Source organism: Stegodyphus dumicola, chromosome 12 (assembly GCF_044657685.1).
Source record: "Stegodyphus dumicola isolate Sdum_Otavi_A_Nest chromosome 12, ASM4465768v1".
Lineage (NCBI taxonomy): Eukaryota > Metazoa > Arthropoda > Arachnida > Araneae > Eresidae > Stegodyphus > Stegodyphus dumicola.
Genome location: NC_140779.1, coordinates 25,891,881 through 25,918,043, shown reverse-complemented (window position 1 = coordinate 25,918,043; position 26,163 = coordinate 25,891,881). Strand labels below are relative to the sequence as shown.

The following is a 26,163-nucleotide window of genomic DNA, read 5'->3' as shown; positions in this document are numbered from 1 at the left end:
AAGTCAAACAACAAAAATCAGCTGCAAAACCGCAAATGACATCTTCAGCTGCAAAACCGCAAATGGAATTTCATTTGCGGTTTTGCAGCTGAAGATGATGGTTCGGTAAAACCATCGAAACTAGTCCTGTGAAAATTTTGTAGGTATAACGCTGATTTTTGTTGTTTGACTTCTGAATTAGTAACTTTTAAATTATTGATAATTCTACAACTATTCCTTGCAGATTAATTAAAGGCATAAAAACTTTAACCGGAACATATAAAAACATAATTCAATGATTTTATAGCAATAAATGCACAATTTACCAACATATAACTATAAAAAAAATGAGCTCAACGAACCGGATAATAGAGTTGGTATATATATATATTTTTTTTATATTTCTGATGCAGGCGATTTCAGCCAAAAAGGGAGGTGCACAACTACGTGTTATTGCAGTAAAAACTCTTCTGAATCTATTTGACAATCCGTTTTGGGAAAAAGAGTCTTTTATTCTGTCCGTACCTACAGATGTCACCCAAAAACGTCGCTCAAATGGATAGTTCAGTTGAAGTTTTTCGCGATTACAATACTTTCTTTACTTCGTGCGAGGAAGTAAAAACGAAAGAAAGAAGCGGAAGTTTCAGAGCAAACTGGGGAAAAAAAAAAAAAAAAAAAAAAAAAAAAAAAAAAAAAAAACGAATTTTATGTCAGGCGATTTGCTAAGAAATACTGACAATTTTGCTTATTTGTTTGTCTTATAAGGTATTTCTCCCGCCTTTTTAGCGTGCCTTCGTTGTGTAGTGGTCTGCATGCTGGGCGCTATTCCAGAGGTCCGTGGTTCGATTCCCGGCGAAGGCGTTGCTCATTTTTTAATTTTCCTGCTTCCAAAAAATCCTAATATCTCTACAGTATTTCCATAAAATAGATAACTAAATAATTTTGAAAATGTAATTTTGAAATTTATTTTCAGTGGGCATTCCCAAGTGCAGCACTGCTTAAAACTTGTATGGCCTTTTTGTCCAGCTAACGTATCACTTTTAACCCTTCCTTTTCTGTACGTTCCCCTGGGAATAAGCCAAAACAACATTCTAAAAGAGGGTAAGTTACTGATTCTGCTTGTTGCTAACTGCATAATTACACAAATTTAATTGTCTGCAATTAATTGTTCATCGACATGCTAATCAGTATCGGCTTTGCTATAGTTTGTGAATTTACTCGTAAGGTTATTTATTATTCATATTTTATGTTTTAGAAACTCATTTGATTAAATTAATTTTTCTTTCAGATGATGGGAAGAAATGCGTTTTGAATCAAATCACTCATATAAGTATGTTGCCATCATATTTATTTACCATTTTTAATATTCAAGTGCCTATTTAATAATTTATTACAGAGAGTGAAAACTACATTTTTTTCTGCTGTGCAGTTTAACATAATTCACATAAAAAGATTTTTTTAAGATGAAATACTAGGTAAGCACCTTAAGAAAACACAACGTAATGGATGCAACAAAATGTAAAGGTTGTTTAATAAATAAATAAACTGGATCTGCGGTTTTTGGTGGACGTATAAATAAGGAGATTTTTTTTTATTGATTTCTATTGCGCAAGTTACGGACACGTGATTATCCATCTGTTTTATTCATGAATATACATTCAACTTAGAAACTTAACTAAGTACATCCTTGGTTTCTCTAGATAGTCACCAAGCTGTTTGACACAGCTCTTATGCATGCAAAAGTATGCATGCAAACCAAGGAGGTGAGAATAAATGGAGTCAGCTTTCTCCGTATGTCTCGAGCAATGACAATGAAGCCATAAAACGTCACGGTATGACGTCACGACTTATCATGGCTGCTGCCATAGGCGGATTTCTGGTTGGTTTTGTTTACATTCTTCTAATCGGTGTTTTATCGGGCTAGCTATTTATTATTGAATGTTTATAAGTCTCCCAGTCCAGTTTTAATACTTAATATAAACGATTTTCTACTTAATACCTAAATAATTCACAGGAATCGTAAATAACTGTTTCAAATTTAATAAAAACATGAAAATGTGTAAATGGTAACTATAATACAAATGTATATGTTACGGCAAAGTATGAAACCCCGGTATTCTATAGAATGCTTTGTATAATGCCGTACTTTTTAGGCAATGTATGAAATACGAGAAGATAAAGTATATAAAAGCTTTAGCTAGGCATTGTATATAATACCTAGGCATTTTATAGAATGACAAATCCGCTTTAGGCAAAGTATAAAAAAAAGCTCATTATAAGCTATTATTTAAAAGACATTCATTCGTGAAAAAATACAAATGTTATTTTGTAGAAATAATGAGAAACTTCCATTAAAAAACTCTTATTATAAATACAAAAACAAAACTTAGTGAGATGGTCTTTGTACACTATAATAAATTACTTACCGGTTTGTCATTCGGCATTCTATAAAATGCCTAGGCAATGTGTGAAATGCTTAATTGTTTCATGCATTGAGCCGGCCAGTTTTCGGCATTCTATACAATGCCTAGGCATTCTACAGAACGTTTCCTCAAACATATAGATTGTAAAACCTAGATCAGTGGAATTTTCAATACAGTACAAAGTCCGTAATCCGGACTCATCGGGACGTTGGCGATTCCGGATTAGGGGTTTTTCCGGATTATAGATCATAAATTTAAATCTGGTAAGATGGCATGCAGAAATTATACAATTAAAAATATGAAACCGTAATTTATGAAATAAAGAGCAATTATGATCTGAAAGGTATCACATTTTACAAAAAAAGAAGATTAATATTTATTTGTTTACTTTATTAAACATTTCTTTCAATGCGCGCAGGCGAAAAGTTCATGGCTTTGAGGTCCGGATTATAGATCATTCCGGATAATGGAAGTCCTGATTACGGACTTTGTAATGTAGTATTTTATGCAAATTATGCCTAAAGACACTTTCTGAGGCTTCGCAATATTTGTTCTTAAAGTCAGTGTCATTTTACTTAACGTTATGTTTCGCAATCTTATCCGCCATGATAAGTCGTGACATCACGTTGCTGACATTTCCTGGGCTTCATTTTTGTGACGTCATGCTTACTGCATCTATTCTAACCTCGTTGATGCAAGCAGCAGAAACTGTTCGCAGATTATATGCGGATTATAAAATGAATTCGCAGATGCTCGCACATTATATATTAGATGAAGTTTTGCAGTATACGACAGTATATTATTGGTACAAGGAAGTCTGAGAATACAGAAGATGCAGTGCAATGGACTATGTCTAGGCCATTCGATTTAAGTAATATATAAAGAAAGCTATTATTTTGATTCGAAAACGAAGCACATGAGCTAACAATGGAAATATTCGATATCACTACCGTCTAAGAAACCAATGTCTGCCCCTCAGTGTCGGAAACGTTTTGCTGATTCTTTTACTGCATATATGTTATATGCATACAGTCTAATTACTTGCATTACTGTATATTAATTTAAATGGATGCCGAAAGTCATGATGGTAGGTGCTGCTTGCTCTTATAAAATTCTAGATGGTTTGAGAAAGAAGATTAAGATCAACTGACCATGAATTTTGTCTCAGGATAATATAAGGCCACATGCTACAGCTGACAGCATTAAAAAATTTAAGAAATCAACTGAGATATACTATCCTGTCCTCCGTTCAATCTTACCCAAATGCGATTTTTTCATGTTCGGTCCAATAAAAAAGGATTCACAAGGGGAAACGCTTGCTTGGACGTTGAGATGGAAAATGCATATATGTCAAATGACAGCCACTACTGATATCACACTAAATAAATACTCTCATAGTTCAGGTTATAAATATCTGTTTACGAGAAGCATGACGGGATTCATTTATTGATGCAAACTGTTTTTTATGCTTGAACGTTATAATTTTCAAAGTACTTCAAATTAGTTAGTGTAATACATAATTAAATGATTTTTTTTTCTATTTTTTAAACTTTTGCAGTTCATGCAAGGAAATTTAAAATGAAAAATAATAAAAAATGAAAGAACTGCTCTTAAAACACAGGACATCCAAAAACATGTATTTTCTTTTTATGCTACTTAAGTTCACATTTTTCTCATTTTTGTCAGAATCGAGTTTGTATAAAACAGATTCAAATTGTTTCGATATTTTGAACTTTCCGCAGTACATCCAAAGAAATTAAATACAGAGTGCTTCGTATTCAATGGGGCAAATAAAATATCATAGTACGAATTCTGTAATTGATTTATTAAGCCGAAACAAATTAATTCTGAAACTACAATTATACAAGTTATATCTGGCAACAGCGTCAAATCTTCCGGTTACGAAATCGCCGTTAGAGGCACTGTTAATCAAAATGGTGCCATCTAGGCAAAAGAAAGCGTACTGTGTTTTGTAATAGCCAAAAGATCGTCATTTATCGTCGTTAGAAAACCAGCCCAAGATGAACAGCGGCCAAACCGAAGCGTTTGAAAAATCGCCGTTAGAGGCACTATTAATCAAAATGGTGCCATCTATGCAAAAGAAAGCGTACTGTTTTTGGAATAGCCAAAAGATCGTCATTTATCGTCGTTAGAAAACCAGCCCAAGATGAACAGCGGCCAAAGCCGAAGCGTTTGAAAAATTTCGTGAAATGTTTCTTAACAAGTCCCACAAAATCAAAGCGTCTTGCGAGTTCTGAACTCAATGTTCCTCATGTAACGATGTGGAATGTGCTACGGAAACAATACCGGCCATATACCTTTTAGATGGTGCAGGCGTTAAAACCTTCCGAGAAACTGTTAAAGTTTGTGTGAGAATTTGCAACATAAGCTGGAGGTAGATGGTTTTGCGAACAGACTTGTGTTTACGAATGAAGCCACTTTTCAATGCTATCAGAATGGTTGTTCTCGCAGCTGTAGGAAGCGATTCCCGGCTTCATTCCGCAGCAAGGTGCTCCGCCACATTGGCATAAAACGTATGCCAGTACCTGAATGATAGTCTATCCCATTGCTAGACTAGCCGTGGTGGGTAAAACGTTATGCCATTTCTTTTTTGGCCACTCAGATCCCCCAGACTTAACTCCTTGTGAATTTTTCATATGGGTTTTTGTTGAAGGTCAAGTGTTCGTTCCTCCACTTTCCCAGAACTTACAGCAACTCAAGTCCTCGAATCAAAGGATATTCTGTAAGGTATTTCTCCTGCCTTCTTAGCTTACCGTCGTGGTGTGGTGGTCTATACTCTATGCGTGTATTATAGAAGTCCGTGCTTCGATTCCCGGTGAAAGCTTTGCTCATTTTTCATGACTCCTGCTTCCCAAAAATACCTAATGTCTCTACAGTGATGCCCGAACTAAAAGGGTGGTGGATGATGATTCTTCACACCCAGAATTTGGCGAATGGGTCCCCTAAAAACCCCAGTTGCCCTTTAAAAAAAGGGGGTGTATAGGGTATTTCTTCCGCCTTCTTAGCGTGCCTTCGTGGTGGGGTGATCTGCACGCTGGCGCGTATTCCAGAGGTCCGTAGTTCGATTCCCGGCGAAGACGTTGCTCATTTCTCATGACTCCTGCTTCCAAAAGATACCTAATATCTCTACAGTTCTATCATGAGTGAGGCAAGAACTGGAATACCACATAGATATTTGCCGTGTCACCGGAGGAGCACACATAGAACATCTATCGAAAATTTAGATGACTATAGTTTCAGTGTAAATTTGATTTATCAAAATAACGTAATTAAATTATAGCGTTCGTAGGTATGCTGTCTTTCTATCAAATTCTACAGCCTGTACAAATTACACAAAGTAAAAGAACGGCCTTGGATCATCATAACGCAGATGATGAAAGATAACTTGTTTTTTTTTTTTTCTATATATTATTTTTGTACCATTTTTTATGAGGGAAATGTTAAGGGGACTCATACACCTTAAAACCCATAAGATCTTTGAATATGTGACTTTTGCAAGAATTGGGATTAATTATTTATTTTAAAAGCAATTACTTCCAACTTTTTACAGCTGACTACATAATATAGCTGCATTCTGAAATAGAGATCAAAAAGTTTGTGTTGCCACAAATATTTTTATAATTTAATCCTCTTTGTGACAAAACGTTTTGTCATGTTTCCACCTTGCGCGCACAGTTTAAGACATTCTGTTGCATAATTTAATTCCATATTTAATATATAGCTTTTATAACATTTGGAAACTACTGTGAGCTAAAAATTCTAAGAATTTCATGTTAAATTTTTATTTTATTTGGAGTTGATTTTATAAAATGTATTTCATTAAAAAAATCTGTAATGTTTTCGTGCATAAATTTTTTTAATATTAAAATAATCATCAGATTTTGGGTTCAGTTAGAAAATAGTGCCCATATAAAGAATTCCATCGAATTTCAAGTATGTACTTTTAGACATTTTAAAAATATCGTGCGCGCAGGGTGGAAATATGACGAAACTTTTTGTCACAAAGCGGATTAAATTACAAAAATATTTGTGGCAACACAAACTTTCTGGTTACTTGTTTCCGAAGCAGCTATATTATGTAGCCAGCTGTAAAAAGTTGAATGTAATTGCTTTTAAAATAAACAAAATATCCCAATTCTTGCAACAGTCATATATTCGAAGATCATAAGGGGTTTAAGGTGTATGAGTCCCCTTAAAACAACTGAAGAATAGCATGAGATAATTATTTTCATCATAAATAATTAAAATTTATTTATGAATACAATATATACAGCTAAAAAGGAGAGAGTTTTGAAGCATGCAGTCTTTCAAACCGGTATATTAAACACCCTAAAAGTATGGAAATTAATAATTCCCAATGGGAAGAATTGCACGCTCGTGAATACTTCGTGTTCTTTAATTTAGTTTATGTTAATTAACTAGTTATTATGATTTAAGGGTTTACTATAACTTCTCCTTTCCGTATTCCTCGTCAGAATGCAAATTATTTAATCTGAGAGTTCGCAATCTTTAGTTCAGAGAGGATTTTTTTCAATCGCTTCTGCTATTGATATTTTTAGCCAGCTCTGCTTAAAAGTGATATTCCGGCTTTAGCATTTTCACTAGCCGATGCTTTAATAACGCGCCAGTAAACTATCTGAGCCAGCTTATTCTATTTTGGTGTTCAAATCGAGACTAAAATAAACAGATTATTTAAACATTCTTCTCTCTTAATCAGTTGTTTAAGACGTAGCGATAACTCTCTCTCTCTGTGTCTCTCTCTCTAATAGGACTGACAGGACTAACCACAGCTCCAGTTAAAGTAGTAACCCTACAATGTTATGCATACATAGGGTGTAAATTAACCTGCACTTATCATTAGTGCGTAATTTGTCGTACGCATACATATACGCGATATAGTATGAAATTCAGTGTTTCAAAACTCTGAAAATAAACCTTAAGTGATGATTCGAAAGAGTCCTCTTATTGTTTCAGCTAATGCTCCTGAATGTCAAGCAGATGATTATATCACTTCTTTGGGACGAATCATGGATTGCCTTGGCAGACATTTCAGCAAATTAAAGAAATATATGGCAAACTTAACATCCAAGCGCTCAGTGCACTGGTATGTACATATTTGAAATTAAATTTTTATCTAATAAACCACATGAGTAAGTTGAATCAGTTTTTTGCTTCTAGACGGTTAGAGACGGTTTAGAATTTTCTAATCTTTCGAGGGGCGGATGTAGGATGGCCTCATGCAAAACGAATTCTTTTACAATACAACAGAAAATGATGATATGAAAAGGTTAATTACGACAAAAGTAAAGCGTATGAGGTATTTATTCCACCTTCTGGCATGCCTTCGTGGTGTAATGGTTAGCAAACTCGGTGCGTATTCGGTAAGTCCAGGGTTCAAGTCCCGGCGAGGGCATTGCGGATTTCTTCGATTTCCTTCTTTCGCAAAATTCTATAACGATTCTACGATGGCGCCCGAACTAAAAGGTGGTGGGTGAGGATTCTTCACCACAAGGATTTGGCAAATCGGTCCCTAATCCTCAGTCGCTCTTTAAAAAATGGGAGTATATTTCCTTCCTCCTTTCCTCACGCCTTCGTGATGTAACGGTTACGACACTCGGCGCGTATTCGAGAGATCCAGGTTCGAGTCCCGACGAGGGCATTGCTCATTTTTTAAGTCTTCCTGCTTCGAAAAAACCTAATGTCTCTACAGTGGCGCCCGAACTAAAGAAGGTTGTGGATGATGATTCTTCATCACCAGAATTTGGCGACTAGGTCCCATAGTCCCCAGTAGCGCTTTAAAAGGGTCAGCATATAAAGTAGCAACAAGTTTAATGGCTTCCCCGCCCCGTGAACTACGGGTCGAAGGCTGCCAGCCTTTGTCTGGCTTTTAAATGTACCGTAAAAATGCCTGAAGGGAACACCAAACGTTAAATTTAAAAACTGCGCAGAATTATACTCTGCAGAAAACTTCCGAAAAAAAAAGCACAAATTTTTAAAAAATATATTACATATAAAAAAATTAACCAACTTTCCGTTGAAGAAAAAAAATCGTGTAAAACTTTTCAATATCTTTCAAACAGTGAAAGAAGCAAAAAATAACATGAAAGAAACTCAAAAAACGAAAAATTCCGCGCAGAATTTTACTCTGAACAATATTTATCAAAAAAAATCAATAAAATATATATAAAATAATGACAATGAAATACGCCAATCTCTTAAAAACAGTGACATAAGAAATACGATGAAAAATTGTTGCCAAACCCATATTTCTAAAAGAATGAAACTATTCAAAATGATGCGATTTCATCAAAAATCTATCAACAACAATAAGAAAGGAAAATTGTTGCCAAAATCACATTTTCAAAGATGTGAGATGTGAGAAGTGTACTCGGAAGCCTCATTTAAAAAAAATTTTTAAAATGCAAAATATTATCATTTTTTCCAAAATTCTTTTTGTAAAAGCAGTCGCAAGGATGAAAGTTCAACGTGTCCAAAAATCAAAGAAAAATAAACTTTTTTAGAAAAAATCCCGTTGAAAAGGTGTTAAGCTCCCTTTGTTAAATCAATTCGTATTGAATCGATTTATTGAAACACGAAATTTATTTTAAGTTCGTAAAATAGCTAAGTGCCTGCGTTTCATAACGATGTGAAAATGGAGTGTGTAGAGTAAAATCTCGCTTTCCTATAGCCCATTATGTCTCAAAATGGCGCGATTTCGTCACAAAATATAAAATAAAAAAATTCGAATTCGAGTTTCGGAAAACATCGCTTCGAGGAGGACTGGCTCTTGCTTAGATGCACCTATGTACCAAATATCGTAGCCGTGGGTCTATTAGCTTACGCGCAGCGCAAACGTTAGACACAGACAAATTCTTTCTTTTATTTTATGTAGAGATTTAAAAAAAAAAACTTTCATGCATTAAATTCACCTTTTAGGAGATTTCTAACTCGCCTTCGCCAATTTATTTCATCAATGAAGCTATATTGGCAACCCTTGGCGTCTATTTTTAATCTAACGGTTTTGTTCATTGTTTCGAAATTTGTATTTTGATTACGGTGTTCTCGCTTCATTTTTTGTAGATTCGATTTCTATTTCTACATTTTAATTTCAATTTTAATATTACATAGTGTAAAAATTGCTTAACTACTTAATTTATTCAACTTTGGAATTTTCTTCAATTAGTAGCATTTACTATTTTTCACTAGCGGATTACTATTTGATCCTATAAGTGAGTTTTTATTCATGTTCTCGGTTTTATTTTAAATATATTTATTTTAATTTTAAATTTAGTGAAAAAGGTCTAATTTTATTCTTTCATTTGATTTCACATTGAATTTATCTTGCATCGAGAAGGATTTCAGAATTTTCCTGAATAAACTGTTATTAGCTAAAAAAACTTTAGAAGAGTTCATCAGCTAATACTGAATACAGAAATGCAAGGTTTTTCAGTGGAGGGGGATTTGAAATTGGGTCTGATATGCCCTCCTTTTGATAACGTTACAGATTTAATTGAGTTCCTCTTTTTTATTTATTTTCCTGGTTTGGGTATATATTTTCAGGTATTAATAATTTTTAGGTTTTAATTTCACATTTCTTTAATTCTTATTTTGTATATTTATAGGATATTTTGAAGTTTATTGGTATTGAATTTCACTTTTTTGGGTCTTTGTCAAAAATAGGTTCTAAATTTCTTGCTTTTGTCAGCAGCATATTGCTCGAAAATTCTTTAAAAAATTAGGTTTTTTTAAAAATTTTGTGATACTATATATAGTATCACAAAATTTTTATTATATATATATATATATATATATATATATTACTTACAATTTTTCAGGTTTAAAATACTATTTCTATACAATATTTATTAGAATATTTTTACTAGAATATATATCTAAATAACTTTTACTTAAAATACCGTTTCATATTTATTACAATAATTTATAGCCTTAATTAAATTTCTGAATTAAATCTGATGGTGATATATAAAAAAAAAACTTTTCTAATAGTAAATTATATATATATATATACACTCTTAGAAAAAAAAAACGACGCACAGAGAAGATATAAAGCAAATTGGACACAAACTGATATGCATACAGGTTTCGACGGAAAATGCAAAATTTTACATTTTGGCTGCCAATGAATGAACGGGTGTCGCTACAGCGATCTGATCTGCGCAAATAGCAGAATATTTAAGAGGAGAAATTACGATTCCAGGACATAAATTCTTCACAAATTTCATTCCGTGTACTCTGGTAGACAGTAACTATGCCTCGCATACAGACATCTGCGCGGACAATATGCGCAGATGTCAGAATTTGAGAGAGGTCGTGTAGTGAGCTCAAGGAAGCCGGTTGGTCTTATCGGCGAATAGCTCAACATTTGAGCAGGAGCGATGCCACTATTAGACGATGTTGGCAGGAATGGGTGAACCATGGCCGGACACAGCGTCAAGGAAGCGGTAGGCCTAGAGAAACGGCAGAACGTGGTGACCGAGCAATCGTCAAAGCGGCACTGACAGCCCCAGATGCATTATTATCATCGATTGTACGTGCAGCTAGTGCTTCAATGTACAACGTCAAGCCCGTTTGCAGTGGGATCGGGCTCATTCGCCCTGGAATGTCACTGACTGGAGTAGAATAGTCTTCAGTGATGAGTCCCACTTTGAACTGAGCCCCGATGACCAGCGAAGGCGAATCTGGAGACGCCCCGGACAGCGGTGTGATACCAACCTGACTGTTTTCCGGCTGAGAGGCCGACAACCAGGCGTGATGGTCTGGGGTGCCATTTCATTTCGTAGTAGGTCCTCTTTGGTTTTCATCCGTCGCAACCTTATAGCACAGCGCTACGTCGACGAAGTTCTAAGGCCCGTTGTGTTGCTCTTCATGTCACGCCACCCTGGGCTTACATTTCAGCAAGATAATGCCCGCTCCCACACTGCACATGTTTCTACTGCTTGCCTTAGTGCTTGCCGAACATTTATTGGCCAGCAAGGTCGCCGGATCTCTCTCCTATTGAGCACGTTTGGAGCATTATGGGCGGGGCCCTCCCACCAGCTCGGGATATTGACGATGTAACGCGCCAGTTGGACAGAATTTGTCACGATATCCCTCAGGAGGACATCCGCAACCTCTATCAATCGATGCTAAGCCGAATAACTGCTTGCATAAAAGCCAGAGGTGGACAAACGCGTTACTGACTTTTTCACTTGCTCTGTCACTTCAATAAATCATCCACTTTTTTTCAAACTGTAATCATTTGTTTTTCTGTACGTGTACATTACTTCTACCGATTTTCGTTCCATTCGGATAACTCCTTCATCGTGCTTTTTTTTTTTTTTTTTTTTTTTTTTTTTTTTTTTTTGAATTGAAATTTTCTTTCAGGTCAGTGGACAAAATTATTACTTGCTTCACAACTCAAACAGTTACTCGCTGCAAACACAGTGACTGGATCATCTTCCAGTTGTACTTTACTTCTGTCTTGGACGCAGTCAACCAGAGTTTGGTGCATTATAAGAGGATGTTTGATGGTAAGTTAGAATCAAACTTAATTGTCATATGTCTTACGTACTTATATAAAATACTGGAAAAGGTTTTCGAAACTGCAGATAAGAAACACAATTTAAAAAATAAAAAATCTTAAACCTTTCAAATTTCATGTTACGCAAAATTATTTTAATAAATAAATTTATTTATTAAATATCATATGCTTTGCGCTTAAACCACTTAAAATTCAATTCAATAGAAATATCACAAAATATTTTAAAATCAGCATACATTTAGAATTTCCAATAGACAGTCTCGCGCGCTGGAGGATAAAAATGTATTTTATCCCCCCCCCGTACAGTGTTCCCATTGCCGGCTTTGAATTCATTGAGTTTTTTAATCAAAAATTCGTCAAAATATTACAAAATGTGAAATATGCAATAAAACAAACTCAAAATTCGGACATCCAGATCTCCATGTACGGTTGGCATATTTCACAAGTGCACATCTGTGAAGGAGTGGCTTCTAGGACGGACCAATGAGCATCCAGTAATATTTCTGTCATGTCACATGACCTTTCGCGTGCTTTGAGATTTAAGCAAGATGGTTGAAAATAATCTACCACGCAATTTTCTGTAAAAAATAATCAAAGGATGTCGATTGCTTAATGGAATTTATGTTTACAACGCTTAATTTACAAAAGAGAATTCGTTAAATTCATGACTCTGAGTGTGCTGTCTGTTGTTATACATATCCGTCTTATATAAATTTATTGCAGAAGAAAAAACATATGCCATGTCTTCTCGGTTATAATTCGTTAAAGGCAGAAAGACAGCGCATACATATGTTATCTGCCTTAGAAAAAGACAGTCACGGACAACTTTGTTAAATTCCATTCTATTATTCACAATATTACGTGGAGTCAGCCAAAAAGCTGGTTTATCCATTGGCATTGGATTCCCAATTGTCAGCAAAACGTATCGATTTGGTTGCTTGGTGAGTTCAATATGAATATTAATAATAAGTGGAATTTTTGCAAAAAACTTTCGATAGAAGAGTGTCTCCTCTTTAACATTAACCCTGAAAGTTTGGTCTCTTATCTCCTCTTTTCGAGAGGGCCACCAACACCCGAGCGGTAAAGCCGTTGAACACTGTAGTTCGGTCCTCCTTTAGAATCCCGGCGAACGGGTTGTCTGTATGGACGTGTTCCTGGTTCCCACCCCCCCCGTGTGAGACCTCTACGAATCAGCTTTCCTTAGAACGTCTTCCATGCATGCAGCAGCATTAGGCAGACAGCCTTCGTGTGTTTTCTCATAATTAAATAAACCAAGCCTTTCTGTTTTTAACTGAAGCCTGATAAACTATTTCACAGCGAAGTCGTCCGAAACATCCGAGCATTCAGACATCGGCAGGTCGCCCGAACGCCTGCGTTATTTTAGCCTAGTACTTTCTACTATCATGTTAGTCCATGATTGTTTTCGGGAATTGTTAAATGACATACCAATCAATCTTATGAAGCTATTAAAAGTAGCTCTGTTATTTGAATGTACCTTCCCTCTCCTTTAATGAGCGTCAACGTTTAGCTATTGATGCTCGGAGTTGCAATCCTGTCTTAAGGCGAAATGCACACAGTGAGTGAAACCGCACAAAGATCCCCAAGAGAGAAGTAATCACTTCACTTAAGTAGGTTTCCGCTAACTCTGTAGCATTCTACTTGGCATGGAGGAAGGAAATCCATTCCAGCAAAAAGTTGTACATGCGGCCGCTTGGAGATGTTTGAGAGAAACAGAATTTTCGCCTCTACCAAAGTGAAAGGGTTAAAACTAGCAGTGTTCAGTAATTTCAGTTATATTAAATTTCATGAGCTCTATCCAAAACCGTGATGGATACAAGAATTTCAAGGTAATTCTAGTATCAATAAGTAACAAATTTTCTCTTTTTGTTTCAGTTTAATTCCAAAAGAAAAGGGGCTGGTACATTTAAGAGCCAAATTATTGTCAGGGGTTAGCTATTTAAACATCGAAATGCATATAGCTATCTGCTGTAGGATGCCTTCGTGAAAAACTGTCTAAGGAAAATTGGTTTGCATTGCCGGGGAAACCAACCATGCCGACAGCCCGCTTGCTTGGGTTCGAGACCATGTCGTTGTATCAGTATTCAGCAGTCGCCAAATTATTGTGAAAAACGGAAAGAAATCACCTTCTGCATTGATCCTCCCTCAAAGTATTTTGGGTGTTTCTCTCGAAATCTTTGAAAAGCACAGACAGAATTTTGCAGTTAGTAATGAGGATGATAATTACCGTATATTCCGGAGCAAAACGCGTACCTATATTTCCAAACTGCATTTATTAAGTTTTAGGTATATTCGCCGTATCACGCGCCCCCTTTTCTTTACAAAGAAACCTAAAAGATTCATGTGCGATGCTTTTATTTTTGGAAGTCATTCATTTGAAGATTTTTTTCCAGGCGTTCGAACAATGGTATTTATTACATTGTAATGACAAGCGATAAGGGGAACGTGTATACGAGTAAATATTTGAGGGGGTAACTATTTCTGCGAAGAGGGTGGGTTGTATTCAGCGCAGGTGTGCATAATATTATTCTAGTGTTTTGAGAAAAGGGGGCAGAATTTGGGGCAAGAATGCCCTTTCTAACTAAATGAATTCGCGGAATTAAGAGTCACGTGTTTCCTGTTTCTGTAGTCATTTGAAGCCGTGATTTTGGAATGAATATCGGAAGGTTTAATAAATCGCATTTGCTTTATATGAAATACAGTTAATTTACTATTCTTTTTAGCATTAAATATGGCTCCTGCCCAAACTAAACAACACTGTGCTGGTTTCAAATGCAAAGCCATTTAGTTTGCGAAAGAAAATTTAAATCTTGTTTGGTTTTTGGTGAAAGATGGAACGGATTATGACTATTTATTTATGGATCAGAGTGACAATAATGGTGAAGATGAAGCAGAATTCGATGGTGGGCCTGAAGATATGACGGTAGATGCACATGACTTCATGTTACCCGATAATGAATATTTTTACATTCATATGGTCATTTCTTTTAAATAAACGACGTTTAGGTGCATGTAAAAATCTAATATTTTGAACAAATGGCGTTAACCCAGAAGGGCTATTTATTTGCATCGATTCACTATAAACAGCAAATCATTTTTCAAATTTCTGCCACCAAATATGATCGCCCTGTGCTATATTTAAAGAAATTAAATAATGAAGAATCTGTATAAATGCATGTATGTTTCTCGCATTGTGATAAAACAACGGTACCTAGAGCCATCCAATTTTGAATAACGTATTCCTACACAGAATATGGACATCTAGAAGCCTGATTTGGAGTTTGTTTTATTATCGATTTCATATTTTGCAACACTTTAACGAATTTTTGATTAAGAAACTCAACGATTTCAAAGGGAGCAATGGCAACACTGTACGAAAATAAAAGCATTTTTATCTTCCGCGCGCGAGACTATGTATCGGAAATTCTAAAGGTAAGCTCATTTTAAGATCATTTTGCGATATTGCTGTTGAATTGAATTTTATGGTTTAAGTGCGAAGAACATGATATTTAATAAATAAAGGTAACATACAAAACGTTAAAAAAAAGTCCCTTTGGACGTAATGTAAAATCTGAATGCTTTCAGATTTTTTTATTTTACAAGCACTTTTTTTTTTTTTTTTTTTTTTTTTTTTTTTGTATGCTGACATTTTTCTTATTCTGTAATCTATTTATTCTATCATTTTTAATATCTGGTGTATGTTATATCCGGTGCAATTTCGATCTTATTTTTTTGTATTAAAAGTGAACGTTACACACCGGAATAAACGGTACTTTTTTGCTATTTTGCATGAACATTTTTATGATGTTCAGTTGATAAATAAAGTTCTATCTGAGTTAAAAATAATTGTGAAATTTTTATTAATTGCTCATTAACATTTAGGATTAGAAATTGAAACTATGCTTTGATTTCTTCTAGATCCTCTAGACGTGAAGACTGCAGACGACTGTATCAGTCAATTTTATTCAGAAAAATTTAATTCTTGCATACCTCTTGTGAGTCAATTTATAAAGAATTACAATGATGGGAATGCAAGGTAAGTTTGCGTTTTTGCGTGGAAGAAAAGAAAAATAATGTATTAAAATAAAAAAGCCATTATTTTCAGAGCAATGAAAATACTAAGCTTCTTTTTTTAATATTTGAAGTAAAGCTGCAGCCATTTTATTTACCTTTCCTCTAAAACGAACCGATACGATAGCATACCATGCTATAAATGCTAAAAATACAATTACAATTCAATTTAATGAGTATTATACAGTACTAAAGCAACCAATACAGTGTCGTAATAAAAACCTATTGTAGTATGTGTCGTAATTATAACATTATTAATGCAAGATAAGGACAAGCGATTTAAAATATAATTTTAAGCATGTTGCTTTAGCGCATGTTATGCATATCATTAACAGACTGAAAAGATGAAATTTAGTTTAGCAGAGATTAGTTTGAGAGTTTTTCTTTTTTCCATGGCAGGCTTCAGCCTTTTTCAGGCCTAAACTACTAAGGCCGAAAGCGGTGGTCTCTTTATTATTTATGTTACAGAATAGATGGGCCATTGCTGCCTCCTATTCAGGTACAAACAAATTACATCCATGCCTTCTCCTAGATTCGAACCCGGGTTCTTTGGTATGGTAGTCAGGTTCACTAACTACTTTTTCCGTCTGGTCGGGCCCACCAGCTGCCGAGCAGTAAAGACGCTGAACACTAGTAGTTCGGTCCGAGTTTCGAATCCCGCGAACGGGCTGGCTGCATGGGCGTTTTCGTGTTTTCCCCATGTGTAACGTGTATACGAGCCAGTTTCCCTTAGAAAGTCCTCCACGAAGGCATCCCTCCCTTTAGGCAGATAGCCCTCGTATGCTTTGCCATAATTAAATAATCCAATCCGTCTGGTCGGAGCGGAGACTCAGAACTGTTCTCTGATAGGTTCGTTCTATATATTTAAGTGTTATCCTTTTAGATGTGTTACGAAATATGCAAAGTAATGACCGACGACAGTTACCTCTAATAATACTGTAGAATTTCGAAGCAGTAAAAGACACATTATCAGAATCGCTGATCCCTCTAGCGTCGGTCTCTCTTTCTGAATTCAAAAGAGTGGAAACAGATGATGTATGGTCCATGACCAGTTTAAGTGTCATAAGAGGCATAGTCATAAAGCATAAAATGTGGAAATTCCGTTCACACCTGCCAGACAATGTCTAAGCCGAAGCCAGTTAGAGAAGCTAAATTTGCGCTTCCGTGGATGTATCTACAGCTTCCTCCCCTCTGTTTTCTTTCTCAATAGGTTTCGTGCGGTCGCTCTGATTGGTCGACTCTTATACCAAGTCGGCATAAACCTGAAAACTTCAAATTTTATGCCAAAACCCGTAAGCCAATTTTTGTGATGTAGCAAGGTTTGGTTACCTAGCAAAGAAGCTCGACTTAAACCAGATATGACCATTTTTACACTAGGCTCCCTTCAGATGGTGGTATAATAATTGTGAAATATGATCATTTCATAGAGGCATAGTTATAGGGCATAAAATACAAGAGTGCCGTTCACACCTGCGAGACGTAGCCAACTAGCGAAGCTCAATTTGCGCATGCGTGGATGTGTCTACAGATGTCCCGCCGTATTTCCTCCTCAGTAGGTTTCGCGCGTTCGCTCTGATTGGTCGACTCTTGTACCATTTGGCATAAAGTTGGAAACTTCGAACTTTATGCCAAAAGCCCCAAACCAGTTTTTGTGATGTGGTAAGATCTGGTTACCTAGAAACAATGCAGGCTTAAACCAATTATAGCATTTATATTCAAGGTCTAGGTACTGCGTATGAGCGTTTCTGCCAGTGTCCATGTTGCTTGACACGCGATAGAAACGTTTCATGATCTTCAATCTTCTACGAAAAATCAGTTTTGCGATCTCGAAAATGTATTTTCTTAAAATAACTTCGCCAACTTTGACCTGTGTCAAAAAGTGTACAAAAATCAAAAAAGTTATTTTTTAATGATATATTCAGGACATTTCCCATCTTAAGAACATGCACCAAATAATTTTCTGTAGAATGATATATGCATCAAAATTTCCTATTGATTAGCGTTAAATAAAATTTGTAGTTCCTATCTTTTAAAGGAATATTCTCGCTTCCAAATAAGTAGCGTATTGTTGCATGCGCACGGGTTCGTAGTAGATTGAAAGCGCAAGCCCGATAATAAGTTGATAAAATTTATTTCTATCAAAAGAAATATAACATAACGCTGGAATTTTCGTCACAGGTATTCGTACAAGTGCTCACAATATCACTCACTACAATCAGTAGTTATACTTCAAACTACTAAAACGCAATCGCAATCCAAAGTGTATCTAAGTGTAAATCCACAGCGCAATCTGAAGCGTACCTAAAGAAATAGCTAATCCAAACTCACGCTGAACTCGCAGCAATAACAACAGCAGCTAAGTAAACAACTGAGAGCAAATGGAATACGGAAAGAAATGGAAATACTGTTACAGCTAACATAGCAGTCAATTACATTCATTTAATTTCAATACGAATTACCGAAATAACCATCTACTCAATGTTAAATGCACGTGCCCCTGCGTTCTTACGTTTCTGGCATAAATTTCTGTTAATTTATCTTGCGCTGCATTGCACGGAGAAATGCAACAATTTTAATTATAATTCTACTAAAATTAGCTATTTAAATGCAAAATTCTTAACAGTATAGAATTGTTTTTTAAATGAGGCATTCAATTTCTTCTTTGTTTATTAAAATAACTGACCTAAGAGACACAAAAGTTTTACTGAAGGCGAAACGATCTGATGATATTCGTGTATGTTTAGCAAAACTTTGCTGTGGTTGAAATAAGCTGATGAAGCATAACTTTCTCTTAAAATTTATCTTGCGCTGCATTGCGTTCTTACGTTTCTGGCCTAAATTTCTCTTAATTTATCTTGCGCTGCATTTCACGGAGAAATACAACAATTTTAATTATAATTCTACTAAAATTAGCTAGTTGAATGCAAAATTCTTAACAGTGTAGGATTGTTTTTTAAATGAGGCATTCAATTTCTTCTTTGTTTATTAAAATAACTGACCTAAGAGACACAAAAGTTTTACTGAAGGCGAAACAATCTGATGATATTCGAGTATGTTTAGCAAACCTTTGCTGTGGTTGAAATAAGCTGATGAAGCATAACTTTCTCCTAAAATTTATCTTGCGCTGCATTGCGTTCTTACGTTTCTGGCCTAAATTTCTCTTAATTTATCTTGCGCTGCATTGCACGGAGAAATGCAACAATTTTAATTATAATTCTACTAAAATTAGCTAGTTGAGTGCAAAATTCTTAACAGTGTAGAATTGTTTTTTAAATGAGGCATTCAATTTCTTCTTTGTTTATTAAAATAACTGACCTAAGAGACACAAAAGTTTTACTGAAGGCGAAACAATCTGATGATATTCGAGTATGTTTAGCAAAACTTTGCTGTGGTTGAAATAAGCTGATGAAGCATAACTTTCTCTTAAAATTTATCTTGCGCTGCATTGCGTTCTTACGTTTCTGGCCTAAATTTCTCTTAATTTATCTTGCGCTGCATTGCACGGAGAAATGCACCAATTTTAATTATAATTCTACTAAAATTAGCTATTTGAGTGCAAAATTCTTAACAGTGTAGAATTGTTTTTTAAATGAGGCATTCAATTTCTTCTTTGTTTATTAAAATAACTGACCTAAGAGACACAAAAGTTTTACTGAAGGCGAAACAATCTGATGATATTCGAGTATGTTTAGCAAAACTTTGCTGTGGTTGAAATAAGCTGATGAAACATAACTTTCTCTTAAAATTTATCTTGCGCTACATTGCGTTCTTACGTTTCTGGCCTAAATTTCTCTTAATTTATCTTGCGCTGCATTGCACGGAGAAATGCAACAATTTTAATTATAATTCTACTAAAATTAGCTAGTTGAGTGCAAAATTCTTAACAGTGTAGAATTGTTTTTAAATGAGGCATTCAATTTCTTCTTTGTTTATTAAAATAACTGACCTAAGAGACACAAAAGTTTTACTGAAAGCGAAAAAATCTGATGATATTCGAGTATGTTTAGCAAAACTTTGCTGTGGTTGAAATAAGCTGATGAAGCATAACTTTCTCTTAAAATTTATCTTGCGCTGCATTGCACGGGGAAATGCAACAATTTTAATTATAATTCTACTAAAATTAGCTATTTAAATGCAAAATTCTTAACAGTATATAATTTTTTTTAATGAGGCATTCAATTTCTTCTTTGTTTATTAAAATAACTGATCTAAGAGACACATATGTTTCGAAACGTTTTACTGAAAGCGAAACGATCTGATGATATTCGAGTATGTTTAGAACTTTCCTGTAGTTGAAATAAGTTGATGAAGAAAATATATTTTCGTTCTGGATGTATCATGGTAGCGCATATATCTTCCAAGAGAAAACTGTTTTCGCCAGTGTTGTTCTATAATGTAAAATATCATATACAATTCTTATGTTAACTGCAAAATTCTCATTCTCATTTTTATTTTCAATCTCGCAGCATTTCTGACTACCCATCTCAGTGCATAGAGGATGTTTTTGGAATCTGCAACAGTAGTAAAACATTTCATTCGATAATTAAGAAATACATGAATGTCGCCGACGACGAAATTCAGGAAGTTTGTCTCGATGCTAAACCAGGAGGTAATGTTATAAAGTTTCTGGTTTGGTTTCTGGTCTGGTTTCTTTCTGGTCTTAAATCCATATGTAGATAAATAATTTTTCAACGGGTATGGTTCAAATGCTTATTTATTAACTTTTATGCATATTTTAATGTAAATTATTGTAATTTAAATGAATTAACGTTTATGATGTAACGAATTTAATCTTCAATAAAAAATATCAGCTCTTGTAAGGATTAATTAAGTATATTGTTGCGTTCTACGAGTTTGTGGATTTGGAGTGATTGATGACAACACTTGGTAACGAATAAAAACACAATTTATTCGTCAGTATTACAGAAGACAATTCAAAAAACGCTTTACAGTCGTTGAAAAAGTACGACAAACACGCTGAAACAATCAGCAACACAGCATTCAGACTATTAGCCTGTAACGCTAATTTTGTCTCCAAATATTGCCAAATGGGCGATTTCGTGCCAAATCTGGCAACTTTGTCCTTTTTTGGCAACCCACTTTGCGGAAAAGCTAGGCGCGGCTGGGCATTTCGTAACCGTATGATAGCCATATTTCCAAATGTGCTGCCGTGCCTGTAGAGTTTGTTACAAGAAATGGATTCTATTGATGTAACATAAGGGGACAAAACTGATTGAAAATTTTAAAAAGCACTGAGGGAAACTCTTGGAATTTAACATTAAAAATTAAGATAAATCAAGTAATGATTGTTTTAGAAACTTGTTTATTATATTCTCAAATTTTCCCAAAAGAAAGCTCTCTTTGTTTCGCTTCTGGAATTTTCTAAAAAATGGTATCAAATTCCAGTAAACGATTATTAGGAAGCTGATTTTCAGTTTTGTCAGTCTTATTTCCCATTCACATTCAGATGGAAACCATCAGACAGCATATTGGCAAAACTTTTTAGTTTGTACATCTCTCTGGTGAAAGGAAATATTTAACAATACGATCCACTTTTAGCGCTATTGAGAAGACTACCTTGTGCATTTATTTAGCAACTCTCTTAAAAAAAACATTCGAATATGCATACTGAAAACAACTATATGTAAAACAATAGAATTTGCCATAGGAAAATCCTTTTAACCTGAAAATTATCGCGAACGGAGAGAGCTGTAGCTTTACAAGTGAGGTTACGGTATACAAAATGGATAGTTTCGTTGAAATATGCTGCCTGAAACGTTTCGCGATTACAATACTTCCTTTTTACTTCATACAAGGAAGTAAAAACCGCAAAAGCAAGACTGTCACACAGTGATAGTAAGTTAATGTTATCGTCTGCTATCGAGATTATAATAAGGCTTGAGATTATGCTGTTTGTGTGAAGTGAGAGTCAACACAATTTAAGATAAAATTTTTAATGCATTGGAAATTAAAGTTTTACAGACGTTACAGTACAGTACAACGTCATAATCTGCAATTTCGCACTAGTACATTTCCGAACTGAGAATATGCAGAGCAGAATAGTCGCACATCAGTTGAGGGCATCTTTGGGTAAACAGGCAACAATTTATCTGATCCGTGTGAACCAAATGTCATTTCGTACTAATTAATTGGTGATTTGAATCTTTCTAAGTCGAAATTTTGCTCTATATCATTTCGTTTTCGATTTGCAATGCCTATCTTCCAAATTTCGCCTCTAAGAGCGATGGTGCCGTCTGCATTACGTCGGGCATAGTCGCTTTATTCTACAGTTACCTCACTTGAATATCTGTAGCTCTCTCCGTTCGCAAGAATGCAGATATTTTCAAGGGACTTTCCTATGCAACATATATATTGTAATGTATGTTGCAGGCAATCTTCTTATTACAGCATAAATTTTATTTCTAGTTCACGGAGATAGATAATTTGAAGAAATTCTTTAGTGACAAAACTTTCATACTACTCCTAGCTGTTAAAAACTTCAGAATTAACAATTTTTTTAAAACAATTTCTCACATTGCTGAGCAACGGTTACATAATACAAATATGGTGTTGCCACTTCAACAATTATTATTATTATATTTAGTTATTTATTAAATAACAAGATATTACAACCTCTCCGCCCCAGATAAACTTTAATTTATAAAAATACAGGTTTTTTTTTAAAAAAAAAAAACAGTATTAGCACAATACAGAATTGAAATACAACAAATAACATGCACTGAAGAAGAGAAGAAAGAACAAAATATTTTTTTTTTATCTATATAGAGAAACAAATTATTTAATCAGGCCAGGGAGTACGACTTAATACGTCCACATTTTTATAGTTTTTACCACTTCGATGAACGATCGTGTAATTGTAGGGTTGTAGTACTAGTGCCCATCTCATAAGTCGTGCATTTAGACTCACATTAATTTTGAGCCAAACTAAGGAATTATGATCGGTCATGATGAGGAATTTAGTATGCCCGTCTAAATAACATTGAAGTTTCTTTACAGTAAATATTATAACATGGTTTCAATTACTGACGTTGTGCCAATATTAGGAACAGGTACAGCATCCGGATATTTTGAAGCTAAACAAATAGCTGTAATTAAATATCTATTGCCATTCGGTGTTATTAGTAAAGGGCCGCATGCGTCAAAGTTAATTTTTGAAAATACTTCTGCAATAATTGGTACTAAAGTCAAAGGTGCTTTGGCTTTATCATTACATTTTCCCACTCTTTGACATGGATCGCAAGTTTTAACATACTCTTCTATTTCTTTAAAGCAATCAGGCCAGTAAAGGTATCTTGTTAATCTATCTTTAGTTTTGACGACGCCTAAATTTCCTGATGTGCTATCATGACATAATGACTTTATTTGATCCCTATATTTTTCAGGAATAACAATTAATTCCGGTTCATTTCCATTTTATCTACTTTCCTTTTCACCAACAATCCGTTTTCTTTTACTTTGAAATCATTTGTCTGGTTGGAATTTTCATTTTTAGCTTCGTTTAGCAATGACGCTAGATCTCTTCTTTCATGCTGAGATTCAATTAATTCCTTTGAATTAACATTAATCACTTTCTTAATTTCCTTGTCTTCCTCATCAACTTGCGGTAAAATATCTTCGTCAGTCTCAAAGTCGTCAGTAGTCAGTTCTTCTAGTTTCTCCATTTCCGTTTCTCTAGTTCGATCTTCTTCATGAGATCTTTTTACTTGAGATCGTGTCAAAACTGCATTTATTTTTTCTAAATTTAAGAATGATTTATTTTTTAACAATTGGGCAGTTTTGTTACCCAGTACGTATCTGCCGGGATCATTTGTAACAACAGCTGCTTTTGTCTTTATATGACCAAGTTCACAATTAATTTCAACTTCCGCTAACGGTAGACACACTAAATGGTCATTTAAAAGATATTGTACCCAGACATGTTCTCTAGTCATTTTCGCGTTATCTATGTATTTCTGAGAAATAACATCAACAGTGGCTCCTGTGTCTCGAAGAATAGACATTTCATACCCATTAACTAAACCGTTAATTGTAATGTCTCTAAGAAATCATCATTCAAAGATACGCAATTTACCTTTTCATTTGGTTTTAAGCGAGGGCACTGAGGCTTAAAATGTTCGTATGACCCACACTCGAAACAGTATGGTCGATATCTTTTGTCATATAAATTTTCTTCGTTCTTGTTTTGAAATTGACTTCTTTGTCGGTGATCTTTCTGGTATTTTGAATCATCCCATTTATCAGAATGCTTAAAATAAGGCGGATGCTCTATTTTTTCACAAAATTATCATAACGAGGTTTAAATGATCCTTTGTTAATTTTCTCAGTCTGATTGGCAGAAAATTTCGGTTTTATTGTTTTTCTCACATCTTCAAAATCTTCAATTTTCTTAACCATTTCAGTAGGTGAAATGATGGTTGTCCATTGATCCATAAAATGTTCTTTGAAATCAGGAGAAGTACGCTTTTTAATTTGATCGACCAGCATGAGATCTTTTAGCTGTTCAAAACTTTTAACTAATTATTTAGAAGGATGGCTTAACGGCTTAACTCAATCCGTTAAGCCATCCTTCTAAATAATTCTTTAATTCATAGTAGAAACAATTTAAAACAATTTCTCACGTTCCTGAGCAACAGTTACATAATACAAATATATATATATATATATATATAAATATGGCGTTGCCACTTCAACAATTATTATTATTATATTTAGTTATTTAATAAATAACAAGATATTACAATATATATGGTGCATATATATATATATATATATATATATATACGTAATAAAACCAAATTTAGAATTACTGATGTATGAACGTATGAACACCAAAATGCAAAAACGTAGAAATACTGATTGCGCATCACGTAGATAGGATAGAACGTAGATCCATATTGAAGAGGAAGAATTCTGATTGCGTAGAATGCTAAAATGTTTAATCCGTAATGAATAGGAAACTTGGCAGCCGAGTAAGATTAAACATTCACTTTTATTCCAGTTGACATAAAACTGGCCACAAATTACTTGGCATTCTAATCGCGCCTATTTCCATAATATTTACATTTTTGATACTAGCGTCATAGTAAGAGAGCACAGCGAAATAGCGTCATTACAAGAACACAGGCAGAAGCAAAAGTGCGCAATTATCCAGTATGAAAGCTTACCAAGAGAAGGTTTTTGGTTTAGAAAGATTTCAGTTCTCAAAATTTTGAGTTCAAGTTCCGAATTAGCTACGTCATCAGCATTAACCATAGATACGTAAGGCATTAGCCATAGATTAATCTAGAAATGGCGCAGTCCAGAAACATTGTTACGATTTTTAGACTATAGAAAGGAAGTAACCAAATTAAAAAAGAATAATTAAGAGGTTATTGTTAAATTAAATCATAAAGTTGATTTGCATATTTTAATATTACACACACACGTGTGTGCATGTGTAATATAAAAATATGCAAATCAACACATATGAGATATGTGTGTATGAAAATATTTTAAATGAGTGTAAAAACAATTAGAAAACGAAAATAAAACATAGACACAAATTTGCGTAATGTTTTGAAAATAATATATCAAAAGTCAAAACGAAAATCATTATTAAACAAAAATCATTTATATTTTTCTTTAATTTGTGTTTTACTAATTTAAATTGTTTCACGGTGATAATAGGTTTGGACTTCAAATATTTAATGCGGCATTTTCGTGTTTGATTTTTGAAATTTTGAATATTATATATATAGTAGCAGCTACGCGGACAGCCTTCGTCTGGCTTTTAAATGTACCTGAAAAATTCCTGAAGGGAATAATTAATTAAAGTTAATTTAACGTTAAATTTAAACAGAATTTTACTCTGCAAAACATTAAAAAAACCTATAAATAAAAAAAAATATTATATATATAGCAAAATTACAATGAAATAAGCAATATTCCTTAATACAAATATTAATTATTCTAATAAATAAATTAACCAACTTCCTGGTGCCTTCTCTCAACAATCGTCCAGTATCCAAGAAAAACATTAAAAAACATTACATTTAAAAACTGCCCAGAATTATCGCCCTCATTTTTCCAAGTGGCAACAGTGCTCATTTT

The 26,163-nt window shown here is 34.4% G+C and overlaps 1 protein-coding gene across 1 annotated transcript in view; it reads left to right on the top strand.

The window, feature by feature from the left end:
• Window positions 1–26,163, top strand: part of LOC118200424 (uncharacterized) — a 154,476-nt gene that overhangs the window by 104,948 nt on the left and 23,365 nt on the right. Inside the window, exons 20-25 of the mRNA XM_085827375.1 lie at window positions 953–1,080; window positions 1,268–1,309; window positions 7,398–7,527; window positions 11,808–11,953; window positions 15,901–16,018; window positions 20,520–20,662. Coding sequence (XP_085683501.1) covers window positions 953–1,080; window positions 1,268–1,309; window positions 7,398–7,527; window positions 11,808–11,953; window positions 15,901–16,018; window positions 20,520–20,662 — 707 coding nt within the window. The remainder of the gene's footprint in view (window positions 1–952; window positions 1,081–1,267; window positions 1,310–7,397; window positions 7,528–11,807; window positions 11,954–15,900; window positions 16,019–20,519; window positions 20,663–26,163) is intronic.